The 13404-nt window shown below is 40.6% G+C and overlaps 1 protein-coding gene across 2 annotated transcripts in view; it reads left to right on the top strand.

Annotated features, from left to right (window-relative positions):
* The window catches only part of MBP (myelin basic protein), a 110846-nt gene that overhangs the window by 79418 nt on the left and 18024 nt on the right, over positions 1-13404 (top strand). For both annotated transcript variants that reach the window (XM_061364732.1, XM_061364731.1), the window contains exon 4: positions 12584-13014. In XM_061364732.1, the coding sequence (XP_061220716.1) occupies positions 12584-13014 (431 nt within the window). The remainder of the gene's footprint in view (positions 1-12583; positions 13015-13404) is intronic.

Below are 13404 nucleotides of genomic sequence, written 5' to 3'. Positions count from 1 at the left end.
TCAGAACTAATAGCTCTTTTTACTGAGTGGTTTTTCTTCATCGCATAAGAAGTGACTTTATACATACTTGAACAGCAAAATAAAGTTTGTGAATTCATTTTTCTTTCTTCTCTTTTTAATAGCAGTAACTCCCACGAACTGGTACAAGGCTTGGTACTGTGCAAGCAGTTTTTCACTCTTAGATTGCTGCTACTGAAAAGCAGATATTGTGTAAAGTACCATCGATCACTGCCGCGGTTTTATACAGTTTGTCACCATTGTTCTTCGTATAGCATTGAGTCACATTTAGAACTATGGTACAGCTCACAAGTGTCTTATTATTTATAATCTAATCTCAGTGATTTGTTGGTGCACAGAAAATATGTCTAATGTGGCCTAGTCTAGATGAGAGCAGGTTTATTATGTATTTAGAACTATATAACGTGGTTTGTCATGATGGAGAGTGGGATGGAATTTCTCAAGACCTAGAATAGCTGAGGTTAGGTACTAAAAGCAGGAATCTACAAGGCTGTTCTGACAGATGGTTAGCTCAGAGGCAGAAATAGACCTTTGTTTTATGTTTAATTTTACTTTAACAGCTTTAGGGTTTCCTAATTACTTCCTGGATTATTTTTTTTTTTTCTAAGAGCATACTGTTTCTCAGATAGAATCCAGTGGAACGACTAGATATTTATGTCTTTAACTAAGGAGATGAATTGCGTAAGTTTTCTTAGTTCTTCATAGAGGCTGGTATTTCTACAGTGCCACAGGGTTTGTTGTGCTCCCTGGATGCGTTGTTAGGACCCGTTACCTTGTGCTTTTGCTGACCAAAAGTCCTGTGTCTACTACAAGATTCAGATCTTTTTTCTTGAGGTTTGTTTCTTATAATACCACATTGATTTAAACAAACTGGTTCCCTATGAATGTGTTTTAGTAATCCCACCAGGAGTTTTGTTTCCATTTGGCAGATTCTTATGGCTGCATTGATGGGAATGCTGATTAACAGTACCATCACTGCCACTTACCACAGTAAACATGGTGGTAAGCACAATAAACACTTTTTCGATGCTAAGCTTGCATCAGTCTGTTGTAATGTGTGTATATAAACTGGTCTCTGTACAATCATTGCTATAACGTGCTTTGCTATAATGTGGGGTGGGGAAATAGAGGACTAAGACTCTGAAGCTGACAGTTGAAACCTTTAGCACTTGTTGCAGGTTGGAGAGGTTTAATTTACTAAAGGAAATTTTGTGTGTGTTTATATGTGGGTATTCAGCAATAGGAAACTGGTTTTAAAGATTGTATTCTACAAGTTTTAGGCAAAACAATAAGGTAAGGCAGAAGAAGTGAGGTAAATTAAATCAACTGTGGTCCTGAAGACTGTTGAATGCTTAGTAGAAGGATTAGTCTTTGACAGCCTGTGACCTTTATATTCATCATGCTGGTCTGGAGTATATTGGCATGAGAGAGAAGAGATTGAAGCTTGTCTCTGTATATATGGAAGGATGTTTGATATTGGGACAAGGTATTGTGGTAAGGTGAAAAGTGGGTACCATTTCTGCAAGCAGAGTTGAGAACTGAAGACTTCCTTAAAAAGTATCTACTACCCAGACCTTGAAATAAGCAGAAATGAATATGGGAAGGCAAAAGGAGTAGGGAATTATAATTCTTCTGGTTTGAGTTAGTATGGAAAAAAAATGTTGTAAAATTTGGATGCAAATAGTATGTTGTATACAAGTATGCTGTACTACTGATAGACTTTAGTGTAAAATTCAGTCATGCACTAGATTTACAAACAATTCTATCACAGAACAGTACCTGAGCTGCGCTTAAAGGTGTAAGAATAGTGAAAGATGACCACCTCTGTGGTAAGGTCATCTTTTTCTTTTAATCTGATAGCAGAAGAATACTGAGGAGCTAGTGATTGCCCATGCTGTGTGCTGGAAATTAATTCATGGAAAGAACCTGCAATAACTATGCACCACACTTCTGCCCAGTTTAGGCATGCTGTGGGACTTGGAGCTTGACTGCCCTGTATTTTGCTGCCAAAGGGAAGCCACGTTAGCACTGTGCTAAGCTTCAGCTAGTTGTCAGGGTCTCATCTGGTTGAACTGATTATTCCTTGTGCCTTACAGAAGCTGCACAACTTTCAGCTGGGCTCAGGTGCATGGCAAACAAGATGACTTTGAATTGATGTACAGGCAGAACACATTTGCTCTCAGTCTAGCAAACACCATGCAATAAGTCTTTTAAAAATGTGAGATTTCGTGCTGTTCAGATGGTACCAGCGGCCAAGGCTACTTTGGAAATCTTGTGATTTTGCCCCCTCCTTTAGCTTATATCAAAGAAATGTTTTGTTTTCCTGTCATGAACTACCTGTAAACTTGTAAAATGAAATGGGGAGAAACCTATTTGTAATTAGGACATGGAGGAGACAGCAACCTATGATCTTTGTGATAGCACAGCCATTTAAATTCCCCTGGGAAGGATGAGAAATGAACTACTTTTTGCAGAAAGAACAAACTTCCAAAACTGGATCAACCTGTGGAGACACGTAAGGCTGGATAAGAGGGTAAGAATCTGTCTGTTGGCAGACACTGATCAAACAACTGTCTGCTCCTCTGACTTGCACCACAGATGTAAGGTGAAAATTAATTCTGAAGTGAAGACAATGTCAGACAGATGCAGTGTCTAACAGTTGTGGACTTGAACTGACTGCAGAGATCTGCAGTTCAGGCAGCCTTGAGCATCCTTACAGCCCCTTCTTAGCTTTTTTTGAGTATTTTTTGTAAACTTCTGTAGAGCCAGATCTTCAGCTTTGTAAAACATGTAGAAGAGTGCAACACAATGGCAAATGGTCTACAAATGGTTTATTTGTGCCCAGGTATTTTCAGAGATGTTAGCACATACGTACTTTGTACTCCAGATGAGTTGTTTCTAGGACTGTAGTGGATCTTGGAATTTTCTGGGAAGAAAAGTTCTGCTGAAAAGCTATCAGAGTAACTCCTTCGTCACAAATTTTGTAATGACAGTGACTCCCTGAGATCAAGTGGGCTATTAAAACTTAAGTTCAGGACATACTAACAGGGAAAGCCAGAGATACAGCGGTGTACAGCTTAAGGACGCATGAGAATTTCAAGTGTATCGATTACAGCATCCTCAGGTAATTAACAGCTACCAAATACCTAGCCTGCACTGTGTGCTGTTCTCTCTAGGCCTGCTACATTTGTGGAATTTACTTTTTCCCTGATCTATCACAGCTATCTTGGAAATCAAACTTTGATGTCCCCAAAGCGTTGAATCAGTCCATTATTTTGGGGGAGTTACAGGCATTCATAGTCTCTCTTCTTTTAACATATGGAGTCATATACAATACTTCAGTCTGCATTCATTACGCTGAAGTGTTTTGTTGGGGTTAGGTGTAAGTAGTTATTTTGGGAAAAGCTTAACACACATGAACAGTATTTTGTAAGACTAAAATGAGGTTCACATAAATGGGTGTTTGCTGTAATGTAGCTTCCTTGCTGTCACAATGTATGTTTCTTAAGGTTAGTGTATTTGGTTAGCTGTATTTTACTCCGCAGCTTATACTTTGTAAATAATAAACTACCATCAGACACTTAAACTCTGGTCAAGAAAAAACAGCAGTGTTCTCAAGAACCCTTTTGGAGAGGCTAAGTGATGGGTTTTAACAGAAAATACCCTACAGTTGGGGGTTTTGTGCTCCTTATCATGCTCTTAGCAACTGCCTTTGGTTCACTCACTGTCTTCAGCGCAGTTATTTCACCATCAGTTCTTTTTCTGCTGATTTTAAGGCCCCGTTTCTCTATGGTGTTGTGAAAGAAATCTTAACTGTAATATGGCATATTAGGTTGCATGGACAGGAATAGATTATTTTTCAGAAAAACCTAACTGATGTGGAAAATACAAGATAGTGGAAGTGGTGAAATCTGCTGTAAGCACTAGTCACTCTGTTGTGCTGTCGCTTTGGGAGGGGGCAGGATATGTACTGGTTTTGCAACCTGATGATAATTTGGGCTTAAATTTGGGAGGAAAGATGAATAATCAGGCACTGTTTGTTTAATAACAGTCAGTTGCACTGTTTTTAAAGGCAAATGCTGATGGATCAACCAGGTGATACAAATTTTCCTCTTTAAGTACATGAAATTGTTCGTTACAAACGATGCCCCAGCTCACTTTGCTGTGGGTGGATCCCTCGTGAGATACTCCAGATTAAAACAAACCTGTATGTTCTAGTCACACAAAAGAACGTTTTTCTTTGAAACTGGTGGGTGGATAAAATTCTTTGGTTGAGTTCTTAAAAAACTCTCTGCGGGCTGTATGGAGAGTTGCCACATGCTTCTCATACATTCCAAATTTCTGCCATAGCAAGTCCCACTGGTTTTAACCACAGGCTTTTTTGTTTTCTGTACTCTTCTTTGTAACCCTCAGCAAATGGAGGCAATGCCAGAAGTTCTGGAAAACAAGAGAGAGAGGTTGTGAGCCAGGCCTACACTGCTGCATTCCTCTGCAATGGTAGGCCACCGTGTGGGCTTTGTTTCAGCTCTTCATTGTGAATCAGTAGCACGATAACCAAGTGGCCAGCTCTGTAAAACCATGCAGAATGCAGGGCAGTTTGTGCAATCAGGTGGAATGGTTGCAGTTACAATCTTGAGAGTGAAAATTGTTTTCCCACAAGGGGATATTTTTAACTTTTCTGCAGCCTCTTTTTACTTGCATATTTCTTTATCTCAGCATGCTTGTAAGCATACAGCACCGTCACACACACCCGTGGATCAAATAACAAAGTCCAGAGCTGTCTTCTTTTTGCTATGGTTTGGGCCGTGTATTCCCAAATAGGTGGCTTTCTTTACATGTAGCTGGTCAACGCAAAGGCAGCAGATGGCTCACTAGAAAACTTTTCTGCAAGAGCTCAGAAGTTAGGAGGAACTGTTAATTTCTTATAAAGATGCATCACTAAACTGCACAAGTACATATAGAGTCTGTGCTATAAAACCCCATTAGAGCAGAGGAAAAGGAGGAAATTTAAACTTGGTGCAGTGACAGTCAATGTGTTACTTGGGCCTCCCGGTAAATTTCTTGCGTGTTGAGTCTGGGGTGTCTTTCAGAGTAGGCTTAAGAAAAAGGTCTGTTGGACCTCTGGTTTTAAGCTTCAGCATCAAGTCTGGTACGCTGGGGGAACAGCAAAGAAACTATTAAGTTGGCCTGGAAGGTTTGTTTATCCCAGTGTCAGAGGAACAGCACTAGTGTTACAGACACCTTTGGCAGGCAGCAAGTTTTTCATTGACTGGTACCTTGGCAAGTAGGGTGCTAGTAATTGTGAGAGATTTTACTGTGTCTCTTACCTAGTAAAACAGCTATGTGTAAATTGATGCCAAAGTATGTGAGATATGAGGGGTTTTGTCCAGCAGATCTGGAATACATTTTAGCTTAGTATCAGAAATTGAGAAGAGTTGCACTGTAGTAATTAGTATCTGAATGAATTGTCGTTCTCCTATGCAATTTTCATTTTTTCCTACAGCATAGTTGTATGCTATAAAGTACATATACCTATTCTACCTGAGTGAATGCAGTATTTATTTACTTGAAAATACGAGTGTAAATAATGCAGATGTGTCACTCCTGCTAAACCTGCAAAGACAGGTATTTCTGTAGGAGGATGCAAACTGGCACTTCCCTTCTCTCCATCAAAACCTTGTGTTTTCATGACAGCTCTGCTGCAAGGCCAGGCTCTGCTTCCTCAGTGGGAGAGGGCCAGGGAGGGCTTGGAGAGATGACATCTTTCATGAGTCTGAATGGAATTGTGCCAAGACTTCGGCATTAGCCAAAGTCTGGCCATTCATAGATACTATTTGACCTATTGGTTTTCAGTCCAGCAATAGCTCTCAGGGGGAAAATGCTGCCTGCATCTAAGAGCTGGTGGTGTTCCACAAGGCATCTGGGATCAAGGGAAAGCAGCATTTGTTGGGCTGGTTTTGTACAATTTTAAGCAGAATTTTCATTCACCTGGCCACAGCAATGCAGTCTTAGTGTCAGGTCTAAAAACCTGCTGTGCCATTACCAACAGGCCATTTCAGCGGGCTTAGCCAGTGATCATTACCAACCCAAGTAGTACAGAACTAAAACTGCTCTTTTATTCAACTTAGTTCAATAGAAATAAATACAACTTGGTAGAAAAAGGTATTTATGAGACTATACTGGGCCAGGTGGGGTTTTCCAGTATTTAGTGTTAAGATTTATTTAAAAGAAAATCGTATTCTTACTGCTTCAGCTCAGAGTAGAAGTGCACTGAGCTCATCAGTGGAATGGAAGCACTCTCACAACCTTTCATTCTTGTCTGGTAAGAGCCGTGTATGCTCCATAATGTCAAATGTATGCAGTGAGGGAGGGAGAGTCAAAGGAGCTCATGTTATGCTTAGCAGATAGCTTCTCATTTTTGTGCAGGTTTGGTCTACAGCTTCATTAACCCATAGGAAAAAATGAATTTCTTGTGCAGAAAAATATTTTTCCTTCAGTTATTTTGAAAGCATAAAAAAGATCTGTGTTTGGGTGGATTTATTTCCTTGAAAATGATGAGCTTTGGTAAGGAGGGAGGGAGGAGAGTGAGCTGTAGTGGAAGTGATCTCTGATAACTGCAGCAGGAGTGTTAAAAATGCACGTGAATCTGTGTTACGAGACACAGTGGCCTTTCTGTCTGCACTCATTCTGCTAGCAAATGGGAAAAATGTTTGGGTAAAGGCTAAGTGTACCGGCAGATAGTTCTAGCTGTGTTCAGAGCTATGACCAACTGTTTGTTTCACAATTACGCTGCATGCTATCCATTGCAAACAGAAATATTTGTTCAAAATTGATTTCCAACAGTTTGACAAGCATCAGACAAACCCAGTAATTAGATTTGTGAAGTGAAATGTCTGATGGCGTACTGCCTTCTAAGCAGATTAGTGAAGTTAGGCTGAGAGCCATTTTTTGTCTGCAGCGTCTTAGCATAATGAGGTAATAAAATCAAGCTTTGCAGTTCAGGTTTAACAATGCAAACACAGTTCTTTCCTTTCTCTCCCCAGATATTTCTGTAGCAAAGCCTAATGGCTGTAAAAACCCCTTTCTACTGCAAGCTGTGCTGCAGTAAAAGTCCAAACCAGGAGCTGGGGCATACCCTCTCATTGGTGCCCAAGGGAGAGTGGAAACCACCTGAAGCATTTTGGTTGGTAGCCCCTGTACTTTCTAAAGCCGCTCAGCAAATGACCAGGAGATCGTTAGTCTTGTTTGCTGAACGTTTCTCCATGTCAGTTCACTGGTTTGCACCCATTCTTACCCCCTCTTCTCCTTTCATTATGATCAGTTAGTGCTTCTGCTGTATGTTGAGCCATGCAGCAATAGTGCTGTGGCTGGCAGGCTGGACTGGCCTTGCTGCTTCTGACAGATGACCTGCACTGGTCTGCCAGATGAACAGGTTTTGCCACACTCTCCTTTGATACTTGATACAACTGAGCACCAAATAGTGAGATCCTTTTTCCAAGGAAATAAAGTGTAAAATTGGCCTGATTTTCATTTGATCCTGGCTCCTATAAGAGGTCACAGTGTGTAATTACTGCTGCGTGTTCAGGCTTCCCATCTACATGCACATCCAAAGCTCCATTGTCCCCATCTACTGAAGAATATTTGTTGGAAGCAAGGTGTGGTAGTGCAGGAAAAATTATGAGTGTGACTTCATGACAGCATCCAAAGACAGTTGAATTAGGGCTTCCAGCAGTGCCTTATGGTATACTTCATAGACTTACAGAATCAACTTGGTTGGAAAAGGCCTCTAAGATCATCAGGTCCAACTGTTATCGCAGAACTGCCAAGTCCACCACTATGCCATGTCACTAAAGGCCTCATCTGCATGTTTTTTTAACACGTTGGTTTGTGAATACTTCCTACAAGACAATTCCTTAAGGTCCTTTTTCTAGAGAACTTAACTGGAAATCAAAGGAAATCAAAATGTTGGGAAGCAGTTATCACACAGTTGGAACACAGACATCCTCAAATGCAGCTCATGTGTAATGATGATGGACGTGCTTTTTCTGTCTTTTTCATTCTTTCAAATGTCCTGATATTACCACAAATGTTACTGAAAGCCATGTGTGCCAGAACAGTGGTTTTCAGCCTCTTAAATAATGCAACCAGACTATTACTAATACATTACACATCTGCCGTTCTGCTATGGCTTACTGAAGATCTTGAAATCTTAGCTGTTGCAAAGCTGAGAAATTTTTCGGTGTAACTTTTTGTTGATCAAGTGACGAAAACCAGGTAAGTCAGCACAAAATTCCAGATGTCTTACTTCATATTTTATTACCAACATTGCAGTAAATACACTGAAATATCATTGACTCAGAATTAAGAACTGTACTGCATTATATTTAACTACACGGTTGTTGTCTTACAGAAGAGGTAGGACAAAAAAGTAGCAACGGACAAATACACATTTTATTTCATATACTGAAGAGCACTGCTTTATGAATATACATGACTTAGCTTTAGGGACCTTTGAATCAACTTCTCATTTTAGCTTAAGTGAGATAATTTCCATCTTCATATCCTGAGAAAAGAAGGCTGGGAGAAAGGAAGTTAGTAATCAGTCACAGAAATGTGTAGTTATGATAAAATATATTAAATATTTGGTGTTATAAATGTGAGTAATGTACTTTCTCGTGTTTGTAACGAGTAAATAATACTTAATCATTAAGATTTCTTACAAATACTTCAGCTGCTGTCATGTGTTATTGCAATCAATATTTGCAATATGCTGTGGCTGTTGAACTAAGTCTCTCTTGGGAAGCCAAAGTAGGGGAATATGGTTCAGCTTTTATCAGCTTCATTTTATTCATTTATTTTACAGCATTTGCAGAGGGAGCAGCAGTAAGAATGTGAGAGGAATTACAAGTATTTGCAAGAAAGCATGACTGGAAAGGAGTGGGAGGAGATGAAAAACTTGTAATTCTTTTTTTAAACTTAACACATTAAAACTGTTTGCTTAACAACCTCTTTCCAGGTTGTTCTCTGTATGGAATAAGGCTACAGACCTCTATATACACAAGAAGGGACTGTCATACAGCAGCTCTACCAAGTGACCCTCGAGAAGGGTATTTGTGCCCAATACTTCAGAGATTGTTCTTTGCATAAAACAGGTTTCCATGTTCTTGACAGTAGGTGCTGTTTGAACCACAGGGTTGAGAGGCCTCAGCTGATTAAAGGCTTATGCAAAAGTGTGAGTTTAATTCTCAAGAAATGGGCTAAACTGTTAATGTCAAACCAAGCATTACAGCACAGTGGGTTTGAAAATACTTGTATGTGGCCTAACTCATGTTAGAAGGCAAAGGGGGGTTGAATTTAATATAGTTTCATTAAAGGCACCTTTGGAATTTCAATTTTGTTCCATTTACAGATTGTTCCGAATTTTTTGGTCCATCTGTATCCCTTCATTTTGGGAGTCACTGTGTGTACAAGGAACAAATGGCTTTGTTCACTCTGACCAACATGTAACAGGGAAAATCATGCTAGCAGCAGGCTCCAGAGCTGCACAGAGCAAGGTGCAGTAGAAAGGTGGCAACACTTTCCAGAGTGCACCTTGGCTGCTCCTGAAGCGTCAAATCCCTGCCTGGCATCTGACTCCCTCCTGCTGCTTTTGGGCTAATGGGAGGATGTGCTTTTCTCATGCGCTCACTTGCACAGCTCTCAATGACTTTATTCAATGAAATATAAATAGTCAACACTTTAATAGCCTTCTGGTAAAGCCTGTGGCAGTGCATTCTGCTATACTTGGTCTTTAACCCATTTGACGATGATTTATATCCTGAAGACATCTTTCTCTCTGGGCAGCTTTCTCTTGTACAAGTGATAGGGCACAGGAAGGGCACTCTGTTTTAATGAGAGCTTCATCTTGCAGGGAGTAACAAAACAAAGAGTATCAGTATCATATGCACAGCATTTATAATGAATTCTAGTAGAAGAATCATAGAACCACAGAATGGTTTGGGTTGGCAGGGACCTTAAAGATCATCTAGTTCTACCCCCTGCCATGGGCAGGGACACCTTCCACAAGGCCAGGTTGTTCAATGCCCCATCCAACCTGTCCTTGAACACTGCCAGGGATGGAGTAGTCACAACTTCTCTGAGCAGCCTGTGCCAGTGCCTCACCACTCTTACAGTAAAGAAATCTCTGTGTGTGTATGTATATGTGTATATATATATACATATATATATATAATACTTGGTTATAAATGAATAAATAAACATATGTTTACATGCTGCATGAATCCTGGATATCCTTAAGACGTTCTTAAGGTGATCTGTCTTTCCACATGCACTTGGAAGACTTTGATTAGTTAGCTCAAACATTAACAATACTTCTGTTACACATTTTTAAATATTGGAGAAAACTTAAGCAGGCAGAAAATCTATAGGAGAACTTAAATGTGTGCTTTCACTACTGAAATGAGGGATACAGAAAGATTTATACTTTATAGCTCACTGCGTTATGCACTGGGAGAAGCTACTTTTGTGGAACAAATACCCTTCTTTGTTGCTTACCAATACCCTGTATTCAGTTACACAAAGACCAACTGTTGTAAAAAATATTAGTATGCAGATGCTCTGGTGTTTTGTTAATGCATTTAATTAAATACAATAGCTCTTTTGTTTGCTTTTCTTTTTCTGTCCTTGAATGGATTTGTGTTATGGTATAGAATCTAGGCTTAGAGCTGTTTAAAAGGTTTTGTAGTTTTAGGATGTGTCATGTATCCATGTTAGCTGCTTTCTCTTTCATTCAGTTAAGAAAATCATTTGCGGACTTTCAGTACTTTCTAATAGGTTTAAAAATATCTTTTCAGGAAAACCCAAATCCCAAAGTTGCCAGCAAATATATTTCCCCCCCCCCTCCCCCCCAATGAGGTATTCAGTGATAATTAGCATTGCTTAAAAATTGTATTCCTGATAAATAAGATGTTTTAACCAAAGAAAATTTTCCTGAAGTTCCCCAACATTTTCTATGTAGTTTTCACAGAAGACACAAAAAGTTGCACAGCAAAACTGCACATTACATTTGTGTATGAAAAACTATAGCAGAGTGATCACAACTAATTGTAACCTAATTGTAAGTACCAGTACCTCCAGCATTACTGGCTTGTGTCATTATCCATGAAGTTATTTCAGAATTATTCTCAGCCTGAGAAAAGGTTTCTTTAGTGCCCTGTGGGTGGGTGAAATGCTATGGAATGACTGTGTCAAGTCTAAAATTGCTCTGGTGAATCAGCAAAGTACTTGAGCCCAGAGGACTTTGAAAACCTAACAGTATCTGACAGATCCTGACCCTCCTATGGCAAGGCAACAAGGACCAAATCAAATGGGGATGGACTGAGGTAATTAGAAGACCATAAAGGTAACATCTGACTAACTGTAACTTCTTTATCAGATATTGAGCCCCGTTAAGCCCAAAAGCCCTTTTGACAGAGTGAGTGTGTGGGAGGTCTGTGCTGTGAAGGTTGCTTCTCAAGCAGTGACCTACTAATTTTCTGTTGGTGTTCCTTGGAGATCAGACATACTCCTCAGTGGGCAGAGGTCCCTGTAGGAATAATGGCATAGGCTATAAAACCCTCCATCAATCTTTCTGTCACTGATAGAAGCAGCTACCACAGGTTAAGGGTTAAATGTTCCTCAGCTGATTCTTTTTAGATACTTTACTGCGTGCATCAGAACGCAGCTGTGGAGAAGGCAGCAGGGTTTTCACATACGCCATGGGGTCTGTCCCGGCACTTCCTTGGCCAAAAGCTCACCCGTTTCTGCTGAACGTTTCTGTCACCTCTCAAGAGCACGGGATGCAAATTGGACAGATTTGCTCTAGGCCGTCAGCATCAGCACGAGAAAATTGTGTGCTGAGTGCTAGGGTCATACATGGAGAAAACCTGGAATGGGAGGCCAAGCAGAAATCGCAGCTTCATGTTCTCTGCGTTTTTGAAGCAAGGACAGTTTAAACAGGGGGAAAAAACCTCCCTTCATTACGCTTGTGTCATCAGTATTGAAGTTACAGGGAGGGATTCTAAATGGGGAAAAAGCCTTTGGGTACAAAAGCTCAGACATCATGGAGAAGGAATGTGCACGTGAGAAGGCATAGGCCATCCATGTCACTTGAAATGTTACTGTTTCCTGTTCAGAGGAAACCAGCACCTTTTAGAGCTGCAGCCCTCAAGGGAAAGTACGGGAATTCTTATTCACTAAAGCCTCCTCCTTGGTGAGCCTTCCACATAAATAAAGTCAGTTTCAGCTGTGCTTTGAATAACCTATGGATCTATTTAACAGGATGTGTTGCATTATAAGAAAAACCACCTAGAAGTACGGCAAATTTTGTGTGAGAACATCATCCTGGTTTCAGTTCCAAGATAGCTTAATGTTCTAAAAGGCTGGTAGAGAACATAGTTTCATTACAACCACACATATTAAGGGTTTTGTATGAAATGAGCATCTCAAGGCAAGGCAAAGAAAGCAGCATTGTTCCAGGGCTGTTTTTCACAGGCCTGTATTCATATCTCATCCTTGTTGTTTGCAGGAGAGGCAGATGTGAACCAGAACAATGGGACCTCCACGAAGAGCCCAGCGGTGACAGACTCCAAAGGCACAGCAGACCCGAAGAATGCCTGGCCTGAGGCCAACCCAGCTGACACGACTGGTCGCCCCCATTTGATCCGCCTCTTTTCCCGAGATGCCCCAGGAAGAGAAGACAACACCTTCAAAGATCGGCCCTCGGAGTCAGACGAGCTACAGACCATCCAAGAGGACAGTGCAGCAGCTTCAGAGAATTCGGATTTGATGGCTTCACAAAAACGCTCCTCTTTCCGACACGGATCAAAAATGGCATCTGCGAGCTTTACAGACCATGCTAGACATGGATCTCCAAGGCACAGAGACTCGGGTCTACTTGACTCGCTGGGCAGATTCTTTGGAGGTGAAAGACACGTTCCCCGGCGGGGCTCGGGCAAGGTGAGCTCTGAGGAATAGAGAACTCACAGCTACAGCAAAATACAGTTAAACAGGAAGGGTGGGACTACAGGAAGGTGTAACTGCTATAATGCAAGAGTTGAGTTAGCCAGCAAGATGATACTTGCAGATGTGTAATGTAATGCTTGGCTTTAAACTGGAAACAACAACAAAAAAGCATAGATCTGGGAAATAAGAGAAGCTATTCTGTGTAGAACGAGGAGTATTAGAAATCCAGGTGGCTCTAGAAACATTATTGAGGGGCACTTTAATGAACACTTAATGTGGTGCATTGTATACATTTGTATGCTGTGCCATTTAGAGAAACTTCAATCTGCTTTTATGTGTTCTTATATATTTGCTGGGTGAGAGCACTAAATGCAACTAGACAAT

Source organism: Neopsephotus bourkii, unplaced genomic scaffold (genome assembly GCF_033783945.1).
Source record: "Neopsephotus bourkii isolate Nb327-2 ecotype Australia unplaced genomic scaffold, CSIRO-AGI_Nbou_v1 NB_1248, whole genome shotgun sequence".
NCBI classification, from domain to species: Eukaryota; Metazoa; Chordata; class Aves; order Psittaciformes; family Psittacidae; genus Neopsephotus; species Neopsephotus bourkii.
This window is presented reverse-complemented; position numbering and strand designations above follow the sequence as displayed.